The sequence below is a fragment of the Pristiophorus japonicus genome, chromosome 20 (genome assembly GCF_044704955.1).
Source record: "Pristiophorus japonicus isolate sPriJap1 chromosome 20, sPriJap1.hap1, whole genome shotgun sequence".
NCBI classification, from domain to species: Eukaryota; Metazoa; Chordata; class Chondrichthyes; family Pristiophoridae; genus Pristiophorus; species Pristiophorus japonicus.
Window position 1 is genome coordinate 63551465 of NC_091996.1, and position 17229 is coordinate 63568693.

General features: G+C 45.0%; 1 protein-coding gene across 7 annotated transcripts in view; it reads left to right on the forward strand.

Moving 5' to 3' along the window:
- Window positions 1–17229, forward strand: part of hdhd3 (haloacid dehalogenase-like hydrolase domain containing 3) — a 160788-nt gene that overhangs the window by 10953 nt on the left and 132606 nt on the right. For all 7 annotated transcript variants that reach the window (XR_011588030.1, XR_011588026.1, XR_011588027.1 and 4 more), the window contains one exon: window positions 9508–9559. Coding sequence is in view for 2 of the 7 variants with exons in the window: in XM_070862901.1 (XP_070719002.1) it covers window positions 9525–9559 (35 nt within the window). In the remaining 5 variants the exon portion in view is untranslated. The remainder of the gene's footprint in view (window positions 1–9507; window positions 9560–17229) is intronic.

Here is a 17229-nt window from a genome sequence, read left to right on the forward strand (position 1 = left end):
ACCAAGGCTGGGAACTCAACATTCAGGGGTATTCAATATTCAGGAAGGAAAAGAAGGTGGGGTAGCGTTACTGGTTAAAGAGGAGGTTAATGCAATAGTAAGGAAGAACATTATCTTGGATGATGTGGAATCTATATGGGTAGAGCTGCGAAACACCAAAGGGCAGAAAACATTACTGGGAGTTGTATACAGACCACCAAACAGTAGTAGGGAGGTTGGGGCTGGCATCAAACAGCAAATTAGGGACACGTGCAATAAGGGTACAGCAGTTATCACGGGTGACTTTAACCTACATATTGATTGGGCTAACCAAACTGGTAGCAATACTGTGGAGGAGGATTTCCTGGAGTGTATAAGGGATGGTTTTCAAGACCAATATTTCGAGGAATCAACCAGAGAGCAGGCCATCCTAGACTGGGTCTTGTGTAACGAGAGAGGATTAATTAGCAAACTGGTCGTGCGCGGCCCCTTGGGGAAGAGTGACCATAATATGGTAGAATTCTTCATTAAGATGGAGAGCGACCCAGTTAATTCGGAGACTAGGATCCTGACCTTAAAGAAAGGAAACTTCGATGGTATGAGACGTGATTTGGCTAGGATAGACTGGCGAATGATACTTAAAGGGTTGATGGTGGTTAGGCAATGGCAGGCATTTAAAGATCACATGGATGAATTACAACTATTGTATATCCCTGTCTGGCGTAAAAATAAAACAGGAAAGATGGCTCAACCGTGGCTAATAAGGGAAATTAGGGATAGTGTTAAATCCAAGAAAGAGGCATAGAAATTGGCCAGAAAAAGCAGCAAACCTGAGGACTGGGAGAAATTTAGAATTCAGCAGAGAAGCACTAAGGATTTAATCAGAAGGGGGGAAATAGAGTATGAGAGTAAGCTTGCAGGGAACATAAAAACTGACTGCAAAAGCTTCTATAGATATGTGAAGAGAAAAAGATTAGTGAAGACTAATGTAGGTCCCTTGCAGTCAGAATCAGGTGAATTCATAACGGGGAACAAGGAAATGGCAGACCAATTGAACAAATACTTCAGTTCTGTCTTCATTAAGGAAGACACGAATAACCTCCTGAAAATACTAGGGGACCGAGGGTCTGGCGAGAAGGAGGAACTGAGGGAAATCATCATTAGTCAGGAAATGGTATTGGGGAAACTGATGGGACTGAAGGTCGATAAATCCCCGGGGCCTGATAGTCTTCATCCTAGAGTACTTAAGGAAGTGGCCCTTGAAATAGTAGGTGCATTGGTGGTCATTTTCCAAAATTTCATGGACTCTGGATCAGTACCTATGGATTGGAGGGTAGCTAATGTAACCCCACTTTTTAAAAAAGGAGGGAGAGAAAACAAAATTATAGATCGGTTAGCCTGACATCAGTAGTGGGGAAAATGCTGGAATCAATTATTAAAGATGAAATAGCAGCACGTTTGGAAAGCAGTGACAGGATCGATCCAAGTCAGCATGGATTTATGAAAGGGAAATCATGCTTGACAAATCTTCTGGAATTTTTTGAGGATGTAACTAGTAGAGTGGATAAGGAAGAACCAGTGGATGTGGTGTATTTGGACTTTCAAAAGGCTTTTGACAAGGTCCCACACGAGATTAATGTGCAAAATTAAGGCACATGGTATTGGGGGTAATGTATTGACATGGACAGAGAACTGGTTGGCGGATAGGAAGCAAAGAGTGGGAATAAATGGGTCCTTTTGAGAATGGCAGGCAGTGACTAGTGGGGTGCCGCAGGGTTCAGTGCTGGGGCCCCAGCTATTTACAATATACATTAATGATTTAGACAAAGGAATTGAATGTAATATCTCCAAGTTTGCAGAGGACAGTAAGCTGGGTGACAGTGTGAGCTGTGAGGAGGATGCTAAGAGGCTGCAGGGGGACTTGGACAGGTTAGGTGAATGGGCAAATGCATGGCAGATGCAGTATAATGTGGATAAATGTGAGGTTATCCACTTTGGTGGCAAAAACAGGAAGGCAGATTATTATCTGAATGGTGACAGATTAGTAAAAGGGGAGGTGCAACAAGACCTGGGTGTCATGGTACATCAGTCACTGAAGGTAGGCATGCAGGTAAAGCAGGCAGTAAAGAAAGCAAATGGTATGCTGACCTTCATAGTGAGAGGATTTGAGTGTAGGAGCAGGGACGTCTTACTGCAGTTGTACAGGGCCTTGATGAGATCACACCTTCAGTATTGTGTGCAGTTTTGGTCTCCTAATCTGAGGAAGGCCGTGCTTGCTGTTAAGGGAGTGCTGCAAAGGTTCACCAGACTAATTCCCGGAATGGCAGGACAGCCATATGAAGAAAGACTGGAGTGGCTATTCTTATACTCACTGGAATTTAGAAGAATGAGAGGGGATCTCATAGAAGCATATAAAATTATGACGGGATTGGACAGGTTAGATGCAGGAAGAATGTTGCCGATGTTGGAGAAGTCCAGAACCAGGGGTCACAGTCTCAGGATAAGGGGTAAGCCATTTAGGACCGAGATGAGGAGAAACTTTTTTTCACCTCGAGAGAGGTGAACCTGTAGAATTCTCTACCATAGAAAGTTGTTGAGTCCAGTTCGTTGGATATATTCAAGAGGGAGTTCGATGTGACCCTTACGGCTAAGGGGATCAGGGGGTATAAGAGAAAGCAGGAATGGGGTACTGAAGTTGCATGATCAGCCATGATCATATTGAATGTCAGTGCAGGCTTGAAGGGCCGAATGGCCTGCTCCTGCACCTATGTTTCTAACTGGTCTGTAGTTCACCGTTTTCTCTCTTCCTCCTTTCTTAAATAGTGGGGTTACATTTGCTACCTTCCAATCTGCGGAAACCGTTCTAGAATCTATGGAATTATGGAAGATGACAACCAATACATCCGCTATCTTTATAGTGATCGGTTTCAAAACCCTAGGATGTTAGCCATCAGGTCCAGAGGATTTATTGGCTTTTAGTACTAATTTCTCCAGTACTATTTTTTCACAAACTAATTTCTTTCAGTTCCTCAGTCTTGAGTTCCCTTGTTCAGTATTACACCCGCTCTGTGTATTAACATAAAAACATAAGAATTAGGAGCCAGAGTAGGCCATTCAGCCCCTCGAGCCTGCTCCGCCATTCAATAAGATCATGGTTGATCTTCTCCCTCAACTCCACTTTCCTGCACTATCCCTAATACCTTTGATCCCTTAATATCCAAAAATCTATCGATCTCTGTCTTGAATATACTCAACGACTGAGCCTTTCAGAGATTCATCACCCTCTGAGTGAAGAAGTTTCTCCTCATCTCAGTCCTAAATGGCCGACCCCTTATTCTGAGACTGTGACCCCTGGTTCTAGACTCCTCAGCCAGTACAAACATCCTCCCTGTATCGACCCTGTCAAACTCTTAAGAATTTTTTATGTTTCAATGAGATTGCCTCTCATTCTTCTAAACTCTAGAGCATATAGGCCTAGTCTACTCAATCTCTCCTCATAGGACAATTCCCCCCATCCCAGGAATCAGTGTGGTGAACCTTCGTTGCACTCCCTCAATGGCAAGTATATCCTTCTTTGGGTAAGGGGACCAAAACTGTACACAATACTCCAGGTGCAGTCTTACCAGGGCCCTATATAATTACAGTAAGACGTCTTTACTCTTATACTCAAATCCTCTTGTAATAAAGGGCAACCTATCATTTGCTTTCTTAATTGCATGATGTACCTGCATGTTCTGTACAAGGACAGCCAGGTCCCTCTGAACACCAACACTTCCCAATCGCTCACCATTTAAAAAATACACTGCTTTTCTATTTTTCCTACCACAATAGATAACTTCACATTTCTCCACATATTCCATTAGCCATGTCTTTGCCCACTCACTGAGTCTGTCTATATCCCCTTTGAAGTCTCTGCATCCTCCTCACAACTTACATTCCCACCTAGCTTTGTATCATCTGCAAACTTGGATATATTACATTTGGTCCCCTCATCCAAATCATTGATATAGATTGTGAATAACTGAGGCCCAAGCATCGATCCTTGCTGTACCCCACTAGTTACAGCCTGCCAACCTGAAAATGACCCGTTTCTTCCTACTGTTTTCTGTCCGTTAACCAATCCTCAATCCATGTTTGTATATTACCCCCAATCCCACGAGCCCTAATTTTGATCAATAACTTGTGTGGCACCTTATCGAATGCCTTCTGAAAATCTAAATATACCATATCCACTGGTCTCCCCCACTGCTTATCCTACTAGTTCCAACCTCAAAAAACTCTAAACAGATTCGTCAAACATGATTTCCCTTTCATAAATCCATGTTGACTCTGCCCAATCCTATTATTCTCTTCTAAGTGCCCTGTTTCCACATCCTTAATAATAGATTCTAGCATCTTTCCTACGACAGATGTCAGGCTAACTGGTCTGTAGTTCCCCGTTTTCTCTCTCCCTCCTTTCTTAAATAGCGGGGTTATATTAGCTACCTTCCAATCTGCGGGAACGGTTTTAGAATCTATGGGAGATGACAACCAATACATCCACTATCTCTATAGCCACGTCTTTCAAAACCCTCGGATGTAGCCCATCAGGTCCAGGGGATTTATCGACTTTCAGTACTAATGTCTCTAGTACTATTTTTTCACTAAAACTAATTTCTTTCAGTTGCTCGGTATTGAGTTCCCTTGTTCAGTATTACACCTGCTCTGTGTATTGAACTTCCTTGTTCAGTATTACACCTGCTCTTTGTAATACAAATGAGAAATATAACAGCATAATAAGTGACAGAATAAAAATGAATTGCCTTTTCCGGATATTGTTTCCTGATTGCGCAGATTTTATATTTAACAAACAGTAAAGAACCTTTGTAAAGGCCATTTACAATCCAATTGTTAAACGATGGGTTTGTGTCCGCCTCTAGTGGCTCGGTGAGTAACTGCGGCCCCTCGTGGCACTGCAGGATCCCAGTGACATCAGGCTCTGTGTCAGATTGACAGCTGCTGGTTGGATCAGGACTGGTGGCACTGTAAGTGGTTTCCATGTTCCTCCCAGGGAAGGAGGCTGAGTGGAGGGGTCCAAATATCAAAAAAGGGGAGAGATAAACACGGTAACTGCAGGCCAGTCAGCCGGACGTTGGTCGTGGGGAAACATCTAGAGACCACAATCCAGGACAAAATGAATTGTCACTTGGAAAATCATTGGTAAATAAATGACAAGCAGTGTGGATTTGTTAAAGGCAAATCATGTCTGACAAACTTGATTGATTTCTTTGATGAAATAGTCAATGCAACTTGTCCCTCACATTGCTGTTTGTGGGAGATTGCTTGTGCACAAGTTGGCTGCCGCGTTTTCCACATTAGAACAGTGACTACACTCCAAAAGTACTTCATTGGCTGTAAAACGCTTTGAGACGTCCGATGGTCGTGAACGGCGCTATATGAATTCAAGTCTTTTCTCATAATGTAGCCCAGGTACCATTCTGGTGAATCTGCGCGGCATCCCATCCAAGGCTAATATATCCTTCCTGAGGGACGGGGTCCAGAACTGAACCCAGTACTCCAGATAGGGTCTGTCCAGAGATTTATGTAACTGTAACATGACTTCCACCCCTTTGTATTCCAGCCCTCTTGAGATAAAGGCCAACAATCCATTAGCCTTTGTAATCATTTTTGTACCTGCACCAGTTTTTAGTGATTTCTGTACTTGGACCCCTAATTCTCTCTGCTCATCCACAATTCCTAGCTTCTCACCATTTAAACATTTTTCTCTGCTATCTTTATTAGGTTCTAAGTGGATGACCTCATGTTTCCTCACATTGAACTCGATCTGCTACAGTTTTGCCCTTACACTTAATCTATCCATGCCCCTTTTCAACTTTCTGCTCCCAGCTACACTACTTACTTTTACAAGGCAGCACATTGCACATTGTGGCTACTTTCCTGATTAACTGGCCTGTAGTTCCCTGGTTTATTTTTCTCCCCTTTATTGAACAAGCGTGTAACATTTGCAATCCTGCAGTCCTCTGGCACCACTCCCATATCCAAGGAGGATTGGAAGATCGTGGCCAGAGCCTCTGCTATTTCCACTCTTCCATTCCCCAGCAACTGAGGATTCACAGCACAGTTCAGTTCTGAGGCAAGAGGAAAGACTTCTACTTACCCAGGCCTCACTTCGCAGTGTCAGCTCATTCCTCAGTCGGATCCTCTTCCTCAGTCGGATCCTCTTCCTCAGTCGGATATTCATTCTGATCTGGAGCCGCTGCTTCCTCCTCAGCAACTTGTTTGTATGGCTTCCGTGAAGGCTTCTTCCTTCGTGCCTTTTTAGAATTTTTTTTTTCTGCAATAGGAGACAGAATTACATCTTTCTGGCATTTTCACTTTGGAGTTGTTGGTCCAAGTTGCAGCTTCTTTCATTAATGAATCATTCTCTGCTTTTCTTAAAACACCTCCAGTTAGTCTAGGCTAGCTTATGCACTGCTGCAGCATAGACTGTGCTCTAATGTGGCACTAAATTCTCTTTCCGAGCTAACTAATGTGGGAAATGAAAATAACACATCGATGCAGTGAGTGATGATAAGGTTAGGGCTTGGCCACACTATTGTGGCTGAGAACTGAGTGTTTTACTCCACAGTGTGATATATTTGACCAGGGTATATTTTCTGTAGATAACAATGCTTTAAGTTACAGTAACGTAACAAACAAAAAGCACTGACCCATCAGGCTGGGTTAGTTTCCTTGGGATCCAAGGATCCTGAAGGGAAGTTAAGGTGGAAATATCACAGGTCCCACTATAATTTTCCAAATCTTGTGAAAAGTAAAATTGTGCCAGGGGACTGTTGGGAAATATAATTCTCCTCTTCGAAAAGGGAGACAGGGACAAGCTCGGAATTTATAGTCTCACTTCAATTGTTGGTAAACCATGAGACTATAATACCAGCAGGAATTACGAATACAACTACTTGGGGGAGAGAGATGAATAGAGGGCAGAAAGGAAGTTAGTGGGAATGGAAAGGTACAGAGAGAGATGTTCCCCTTCTTATTTACTGTGTACATTAATGATCTGGGTTGAGGAATCAATATTGAGATTTGCCAATGACACCCAACTGCGGAGTGTGACCCATTCTGACACCGAGCATGTAAGATGGTCACAGGATGGGCAGGTGAGTGGAAAATGCAGTTCAATATCACAAAGTACACAAACAAATACATTTGGAAGTAAGAATACAGAAAATGTAAAAACATAAATAGTAAAAAGAAAGGCTTGCATTTGTAGAACACCTTTCACAACCTTAAACATCCCAAAGCGCTTTGCAGCCAATAAAGTACTTTTGAGGGTAATGTCGGAAATAAGATGGGGCCTCGGTTTAACATCTCATCCAAAAGATGGCATCCCTGACAGTGCTGCATTGGAGAGTCAGCCTAGAGTTTGCACTCAAGTCCCTGGAGTGGAAGCTGTACCCACAACCTTCTGACCCAAAGGTGAGAGTGCTACCACTGAGCCACGGTTGACACATCGAGTACCTTTATGAAGCAGTGTGTGAGGAGGGCCCAGTAATCCCTGTTCTTTTTAGCAGGACCAGAAATGTAAACTTTTCGGAAAAAAAAATTCTATCAGATAATAATTGACAGCCATGCTGAAGCTCAGCAAACTGCTTCTCTGCGATTCGCAGGACACTTCAGTTCAGAGTCAAGAGGAGCTGGGAATGACTTCTACTTCATCAGGCCTTGCTTCGCAGTGTCAGTCTCGTCCTCAGACGATATTGTTCCACCTCTATAGCTCGATACTTTGGCCGCTGGAATTTCTTCCCAAATTTTCCTAAAATAGGAGACAGAATTACATAATTCTGCCGTTTTCTCTTTAGGGTTTTTGTCCCAAGTTGCAGCTTCTTTAATTAATGATTCATGCCCTGCATTTCTTCAACCACCCCCGATTAGTCTGGCTGAGCTTATCCACTGCCGTAGCACAGAACTGTGCCCTAATGTGGAGAATAGTGCACAGTCTTGGACACTCCATTACAGGAAGGATACAGAAACAATGGAAAAAGTGCAGTATGGATTCACTGGGATGTTACCAGGGATGAGGGCCCACAGTTATGCAGAGAAACTTGAAACGGGGCTTTTCTTCACCGGATCTGAGAAAGGTGACCTGATAGAGATCTTTAAGATTGTGGAAAGCTATGAGCAGATAAATTGTGAGAGATTGTTTCCACTGTATACATCATGATAATTAGAGGGCATAAATTTTCAATAATCACAGAAAGAATTAAAGGGAAGGTTTGAAACAAATTCTTTACACACAGGGTGGTTGGAATCTGGAATTCTCTGCCACAAACCAGTGTTGAAGCAAATCCATTGATTCTTTTAAAAGGGAATTAGATAGTTCCTTGTAAAAGAGGAATATTAAAGGGTATGAGGTGAGTTGGATCAGGCAGTGGCTCATGTGGAGAAAAACACTACAACAGACTTGCATTTCAAAGGAGAGGGTTTGTACAAAAGGCAAAAGTCAGAGGAATGGACTGTTCAGATAAGGGGTAAAGTAGTTGGCAGAGACAGGGTGGGAAAAGGCCACGGTGGGATTTAGAAGTCAGAACAAGGCTTTTAAATTGAATGGAGACTCATCCAGGACTGATGATCAGTCTATTCTCCACACTCCTTTAAACCACTGATGGGTTTTGTGGTCTCACAAGCATCCCGACAACACAAAGGCAATTGGAGTTGAGAGAAGTGGTGAAGAGGTTAGTACTGGATGTCATCAGCATACCATGGAAAGATGACTCTGTGCCTACACATGATGTTACCGAGGGGCAGCATACAGTTACATGTGTGCATACACGTACTTCTAAATACACACAAGTGCGTACAGGTACATATATTTACCCATAAATATATACAGGTACATATAGGTGCTTGTATTTGCAACCAAATGAAATAAAATACATAAAGATAAATATGGGTACATGCAATATATGAAATGAGTACTCTATATCAACTAGGGCTGGGCCATAAATGTGTCCTTTCCCATATCACTCGCATCCCAAAAACAGATCGTCTAAAAGAACAGTTTTCCTGTCGACATGATCTACCACAGAACTGCATTTCTTTGAGGAAATATCAATGATTACACTGGGAAATGTAACATTTATGAATACAGAGAGTGAGGATGGAGCCAGTTAAGCCATGGTGTAGACTGTGGGATTACTGCAGTTACTGAGTAATGGGACACACCGACATCCACATACACCCCACACAGTTAAACGTGTCTCCATCGAGACCTGCCAGCCTCCTGCCCACTGGGCTATTTCTCAAACACCCCCCTGGGCAAAAGCCCTCAGACTGGGCCGGTCTATTGGGATCCAAGTGGGCTCCAGAAATATCCGATCCTGTTATGATGTTGATGTCTACTCTAACCAAGTCCCTTCGTCATTACTTCCGTTGTCGTATTGTTTCAATCATTAAAAGGAAATACTTACTAATTTTTCGGCTACTTTTCTTCCTCCACTTTAATCTTCTGCTCTGCAATTCTCGTTCCAGGATGCGCTCACTGGGCGATGACTCTGAAGAAACCAGACGAGAGACAGCGCTGGTTAGTATTTGTGATCCTCTGTTTTTGGTAAAGTTTGCTAGTTGTCACTGAGTACTGATTGATTTTCATGTTGACAAAAGTATATCACAGTGTTCAGCGCCAACAGCAAATATATTCCCAATAAAAACCCTGTCAAATCCCATTTTTTCTTGTTTAATTCTGCAGTTTGCACAGAGGGACACAAAATAGCACATTCTCTCTGGGAATACAAACAATGTGGCCCCTATAAGGAGAGCCACTCCCTCCTGACCCAGATAACCTCTCTGATCTGACCTGGCTGAGATCAGCTCACTCTGGGCAGACGAAGGATCAAACCTGGAACAGGAGTAGGCCATTCAGCCCCCCGCCACTCAATGAGATCATGGCTGATCAGTACCTCAGCTCCATTTACCCGCCGTAGCTCCATATCCCTTAATACCCTTACCCAACAAACGTCTATCGATCTCAATCTTGAAAACTCCAACTGACCCGCAGCTTTCACAGCCTTTGGGCGAGAGAGTTCCAGATTTCTACTACCCTTTGTGTGACAAAGTGCTTCCTGATTTCACTCCTGAACGACCTAGCTCTAATTTTAAGATTATGTTCCCATGTTCTTGATTCCATCAGAGGAAATAGTTTCTGTATCTCCCCTATCAAATCAGTTTATCATCTTGATCAGATCACTCCTCAGTCTCCTAAACTCAAGGGAACACAAGCCAAGTTTATTCAACCTGTCCTCATAATTTAACCCTCTAAGCCCCAGTGTTATTCTGGTGAATCTGCGCCGCCAATATATCCTTCCTAAGGCGCGGTGCCCAAAACAACAGAGTACTCCAGATGGAGTGGGACTAAGGCTCTATACAACGGAAGCATCAATTCCTGCTCTGTGTCTCAGCAGCAAAGGACCTTTATTGTGAAGTGACAGACTGACATGTTCATGTGCCTGGCACTTACCCGGGTCAGACTGGGAATCATCCAACTGCTGCAGCGCCTCTTCTGAAATAAGTAGAAAGTGTTGCATTTTCACACTGCTATCGGTGTAGATTATCTCCTCACATTGTCAGTTATCTCCACGATTACTCCAATCTTTGAAGCAGATGACTGGAGATGTTTGCTGTCTCCTCGTAGAATTACATAAAATGCACAGCACAGAAACAGGCCGCTCGGCCCAACTGGTCTGTGCTGGTGTTTATGCTCCACACGAACCTCCTCCACCCTACTTCATCTCACTCTATCAACATATCCTTCTATTGCTTTCTCCCACATGTCCTTATGTGGCTTCCCTTTAAATGCATCTCTGTTCTTCACCTCAACTACTCCTTGTCCACATTCTCACCACTCTCTGGGTAAAGGAATTCCTCCTGAATACCCGATTGGATTTATTAGTGACTTTCTTATATTTCTGAACCCTAGTTCTGGGCTCCCCCAGAAGTGGAAACAACTTCTCTACATCTATGCTACCAAACCTCTAAATAATATTAAAGTCATCTGTTAGGTCACCCCTCAGCCTTCTCTTTTCTATTTTCTCAAAATTGCTTTCCACCCCCCACAAGAGATATTCCCAGATAGATTACTGCTTCCTGAAGCAATCCCACCTATCCCAAATTACACAGTGTCACAGGGTAACCAGTGGCAAGAGATGTGTGCTGTCTCCTCCGTAGTTACTTGTTATTCCTGTTTTGCCCAGACTGTGTGTCAGGGTAGGTTCCTGACTAGAGAAACCCCTGAAACCTCCATTTCTCAGCCCATTGCACACAGTGGATGGAGAGGCTGCCCCTGGACTCACTCACACTTCAGTCTGTTTCCCCTCAATTCATTCCACATAAATGTAATTTTCCCCTCCAATGTTTCCCCATTCCTGCACACTCATTAAGATGGTGATCCATTCACTAGGATAGGCTCCATGGCCAAGGTCACCCTAGAGGCACCTGTGAGAGCCTTGCGGGAGCATGGTGGCCCGGGTGGTGGGATGTGAACTTGTCGACGTCTGTAAGGCAAAGAGATAGATGGACATTTAACAGTCCTGACACTTACCCAGCTCTTTTATTTGTGGCTCAGTAAGGTCAGACTGGGAATCAGCCTCCCCACGCAGTGCTTCTTCTGGAATAAATAGAACATGTTGTATTGTATCCTGGTGTTTCAGTGCAGACTATTTCCTCAATTACCCCCTGTCTCTCTGTTTAATGTAGACCACACAGCTGAGTTCAGTCAGATCTATCCCTTGTTCTGATTACCGCTTATTTCAGTTTCACCAGAGCTGCATGTGGAAAGGAAAATCCGGCAGGGTTTATAATGGACAGGGTGTGCAATGGACAGGGTGTGCAATGGGCAGGGTGTGTAATGTGTAATGTGTAATGGACAGGGTGTATAATGGGCAGGGTGTGTAATGAGCAGGGTGTGCAATGGAAGGATTATATAATGGACGGGGAGTACATTGAACACGGTGTATAATGGACGGAGTGTATAGTGGACAGGGTGTACATCGGACAGGGTGTACATCGGACAGGGTGTACATCGGACAGGGTGTACATCGGACAGGGTGTACATCGGACAGGGTGTACATCGGACAGGGTGTACATCGGACAGGGTGTACATCGGACAGGGTGTACATCGGACAGGGTGTACATCGGACAGGGTGTACATCGGACAGGGTGTACATCGGACAGGGTGTACATCGGACAGGGTGTACATCGGACAGGGTGTACATCGGACAGGGTGTACATCGGACAGGGTGTACATCGGACAGGGTGTACATCGGACAGGGTGTACATCGGACAGGGTGTATAATGGACAGAGTGTACAATGGACAGGATGTATAATGGATGAAGAGTATAATGGACAAGATGTATAACATGCGGCATATAAACAGGCGGTGTGTAAATAGAGTTGGTATCTAATCAATCCATCATCTCCCATTTTACACCAACACCAACAGTTAAAATCAGCTCTTTATTGTGTCCAGTATCTAACGCTTTGCTGAAATCTAAACATCTTGCACCCACACAATTTCTAAGGCCAGCAAGCTTCAACATTTCTTTGTAGACCTGCGGTAAACCTGTTGGGAAGATACTCTTTCCATAATTGCTTGCCCACTCCCTCTAACCCTACCATACCCCAGTTAGCTCACTTGAGATCAAACCCTAATTGAACAGCTAATTCGTGTTAGAATCACTTACCCGCCCCAGCAGGGTGGAGGGAGATCGCAAACAACACGGCCAACAGTACTAGGAGAGACAGCGGCTTCATGTTTCCGAGCTGTGATGTCGAGTGATGAGCTGCACTCTCCTCTGGTCCTTTGTATACCATCTTATCATCGCATCTCAGAATTGGTCCCAGTCTCACTTTGCATGAACACCCTTGTCCATTGTCAGAACAGTGCTCACCTGGTTGACAATCTGATTCCAGGTAACGGCTGTGACAGATAGTAGAATGTCAGACCTCAAATGAGTCACCGCATGTTTTTAAAGCATCCATTGTTCTTTTATCTCTTATTTCCATCTTTGTTATGCAAATGAAGTTTGCTGCATATCTGAGATAGTCCCAGTGTGAGTCAAACTTTGGGATCGGTAAATTCTAGGGTGCAAGGCTGTTGAGGAAAAAGGGGAAGTCAGTGGGGAAAATAATTCAGGATTTATGATTACTTCAAAAACCGGCTGCAAGATGTTGGGTCTCTGTCTCCAAGATAGAGACCATCTCCACAGCTCTCTCTGCTAATTCTCCCCTTTCTCTCCCCTTCGCTCCTGACTTTCCCCACACTGTCCAACCCTGTACAGCCCAGATCCCCATTACGCTGAAGCTTCTCTCCATCTACCCCATGCCCATCTCTAGAACCCTACACCACTTGTGACCACTCAACTCTAGGCCACTCAATGTTTGCTGCTGGAGCCCATGCTAGTGTACATTGTTAAAGACTCCCCTTCCTTCAGGAACATTGTTTCCCCTTTCAAAACTGCCATCGTCAGCCCCTCCTCAGAAAACCCACCTTGATCCCATCGGTGCTCTGCAACAGGTGGCCCCTCTCTCACCTCCCTTTCCTCAGTTAGATCCTCGAATACATCATCACCTCCCAACTCCATGTCCGTCTCCCTCAATACAGTTTGTCTCAATGTATCCAGTATGGTTTCCACCCTCCCCACAGCACTGAAACAGCTCTGGATAAATTCACAAAATGAGATTCTGTGTGACTGTGGTGCACAATCCCTTCTTGTCCTGTTCCAGCACTCCACAGTGCTTGATACTGTTGGCCACACCATCCTCCTCCATCGCCTGTCCTCCATTGTCCAGCTCTGTGGGACTGTCCTCACATGGCTAAAAATCAACCTCTCCAAATGTCACCAGCACAACTCCAGCAATGGCTTCTCTTCACAATGCTGCACCACTACCTCTGGAACCCCCCCAAGGATCTATCCTTGGCCCCTTCCTCTTCCTCATCTACAAGCTGCCCCTCGGTGAAATCATCTGCAGACACCGGGTCAGTCTCCATCTCAGTCTGACATCTAATGCCATTTCTCCATCATCTGGTTCAACCTCCACCATGCTGTCAGATTAACTCTGACATTGAGTCACAGATCAGTCACGACTTCCTCTAATGAAACATTGGGAAGACTGAAGACCTGATTTTATCCCTTGTCATCAACTCTGCTTCCTTTCCACTGGTTCCATCTCCTGTCCGGCCATGCTCCCAATGAACCAGGCCGCACAGAACCTTGGCAGCTTGTGCGCCCCGCAACTGAGCTTCAAATACCAAATCCTGTCCACCAACAAGACCGATTATTTCTACCCCCACAACATGAACACATCTACCTTCTCTTCAGCTCTTAGAAAGTCTATTCATGACTCTGTTGCCACAGGACTCAATCATTCCAACTCGTTTCTCATCGGTCTCCTATCCTGCAACTTGCCTCATCCATACCTCATCCTCACCTACGTTCACTGTTCCCTAATGTTTCATTTTCAAATCCTCACGCTGATCGTCAGATCCATGCTGGCTTCACCCACCCCGTCTGCAGTCTCCAATAGCCTTCCATCCCCAAACAGATCATTCAGCCGTCAAACTGCTGCAATGGAAGCTCAGGCAGCTGACTCGGTGTTTCTGGGTTCCTTGGTTGAAAAGGTCTGGCAGAGTATCTCAGCTGCCCAAAGATCTGTCACCCACCAGATCACTGGTGGGCTGAACAGAAGCCCCTCGGTCGTGGCGTGGAAATCATGGAGCAGGAACCTACTGATCTGTGTCTGGGTAGCAGCATTGCTGCTCTCTCCTCCACCACTGTGAACTCATCCCTTTTTGGCATGGAAGCAAGTCATCCTCGATAGGATGTGATTGGGGCCCTGGAGAGGCGTGGGCCCAGAGGCAGCAGGGTCCAGCCCACACTTTGATATGTGCGTGCGCTAGGTCCATGCAGCAGAGCTGGTCTCCAGATTGGTTAATACTTGCCACTGGACCAAGACCTAGCTCTGCCAAGCCCGTGTGGTGGTTGGTGTGCAACGGCCACCACACGTTAAAAAAATCCACACACATGCATCTTCCACCCTTCAATATGCAGTTCGGAACCTGGAATATTAGGTCCATCATTGAAACATCTGGGAACTCAGCTCTTTTTGGCATGGAAGCAAGTCATCCTCGATATGAGGGAGCGCCTAAGAAGAAAACTTCATAGAAGCACTAGAGTAGGCAAGAGCACTTATAGATCGCCACTAAGGGTAAACACCAGGGCAAATAGTTGAATATGTTTCAGTGATGATGGTTCTGTCACATTTACATATTGTGTTTCTGGTGTATATAAACAGTGTGGAAATTGGGGAGTGGTGGAATCGATCTTGTTCATTGTGATCGTCATGGGGACAGGGGGTTGAAAGGATTGAGTGCAGATGATGGACTGCCTGGTGGACCCTAAGACATGGAAGGTCCTCATGTGCCCCAGTGCTCTGGAGTCTGATGGCGGAGCAGGTCTCATAAAACTGCTGTTCAATAAGATGGCGGCGAGCGACCCTCCCAGGTGCGGCCCTTCTACCTGGAGGCCTCCGGTGCTTCTCCTGGTCATCCTCCTCCTCCTCCTGTTACTCCTGCTCCTCTTCCTCTTCCTCCTGTTGTGGTTCCTGAGCTTGACCCTCTGACACAATTGCTGGTGGAAATGGCTGGTCTCTCCTGATCACCAAATTGTGGAGCATGCAGCAAATCACCACCAATGTGGACACCTTCTCGGCCGAGTGCTGCAGGGCACTTCCTGACCGATCAAGGCATCTAAACCTCTGCTTGAGGATCCCAATGGTCTGCTCAGTGATATTTCTGGTGGCTGAGTGGCTCTCATTGTATGAGTGCTGAGCTGGTGTCTGGGGCTTTCTCAGGGAGTGATGAGCCAAGGCATCAGAGGGTATCCCTTGTCACCCAGTAGCCAGGCATGCACATTGCGTCGGGGCTCAAAGATCGGTGGAACGCATGTCTGTCTCATTATAAACGCATTGTGGCAGCTCCCTGGATAGCAGGTATTCTCCTGCATGATGCACTGCCTGTGGTCTCAGACCCGCTGCACATTGAGAGAAAAGAATCCCTTCCTGTTCCTGAACATCTCCGAGTCATGGGCACCTCTTTACCTCTTCTACATTTACTTGCTGTCCGTGGGTGAGGATGAGGTACGGAGCAAGCAGGGAGCTTTTAGTCAAGTTGGAGGATAGGAGGGCATTGAAATAATTGAGTTCTGTGGTAACAGAGTCATGAATAAACTTTTTAGGGGCTGAAGAGAAGGTAGATGTGTTAATGATGTGTGAGTAGAAATAATCGGTCTTGTTGATGGAAAGGATCAATGTTTGAAGCTCAGTTGCGGGGCGGACAAGGTGCCAAGGTTCTGTGTGGCCTGGTTCAGTGGGAGCATGGTCGGACAGGGGATGGAGCCAGTGGGAAGGAAACAGAGGTGAAAATCATGGCTTCAGTCTTCCTGAAGTTTAGTTGGAGGAAGTCGTGACTGATCTGTGACTTGATGTCAGAGTTAATCTGACAGCACAGAGGAGGTTGGTAAGATTGAGCCAGATGATGGAAAGATGGCATTAGAGGCTCGAAGGGCCGAATGGCCTACTCCTGCACCTTGTTTCTATGTCCCTTTTACACCAGGTGGGACCCTTCAAATAGACCACTGTGGCCTGTGACAATACAATGCACAGACTTCACATTAAAGCCCTATACAAGGAGGCCTCAGTCCATTCCATGGGATCACAGCGACCAGTGAGGTACAGACACGTACTCACTGCTCACAACTGTGAGAACATGTCATGCTGATTAATCAGTAATTAATCTAATCTCACTTTTCTGAATAAACACTGGTCCATTGTCGGGAAGCAGGTGCTCGAGTTGTCAATCTGATTTCCAGTTAATGACAGTTACAGATAATAGAAAGGCAAATCTCCATTACTCTAATCTCTTCATAAGCGTCAGGAGTTCATTTGTTAAATGAAGTATTCATTCCTACTTGATTTCTGATCAATTATACATGAAATTCCGATTGCTTAAAAATATAATTTTACAAAAACGTGTTTGAAAAACAGCAACAAAACACATGGCAGTGTGTGTGCACGAGATGTGTACAGTAATGGGGCAGTGAGTTATTAAAATATCTGTGTGTGTAGGTGGATGCAGAGAGGATATTTCCACTCATAGGGGAAACTAAAACTAGGGGGCATAGTCTTAGAATAAGGGGCCG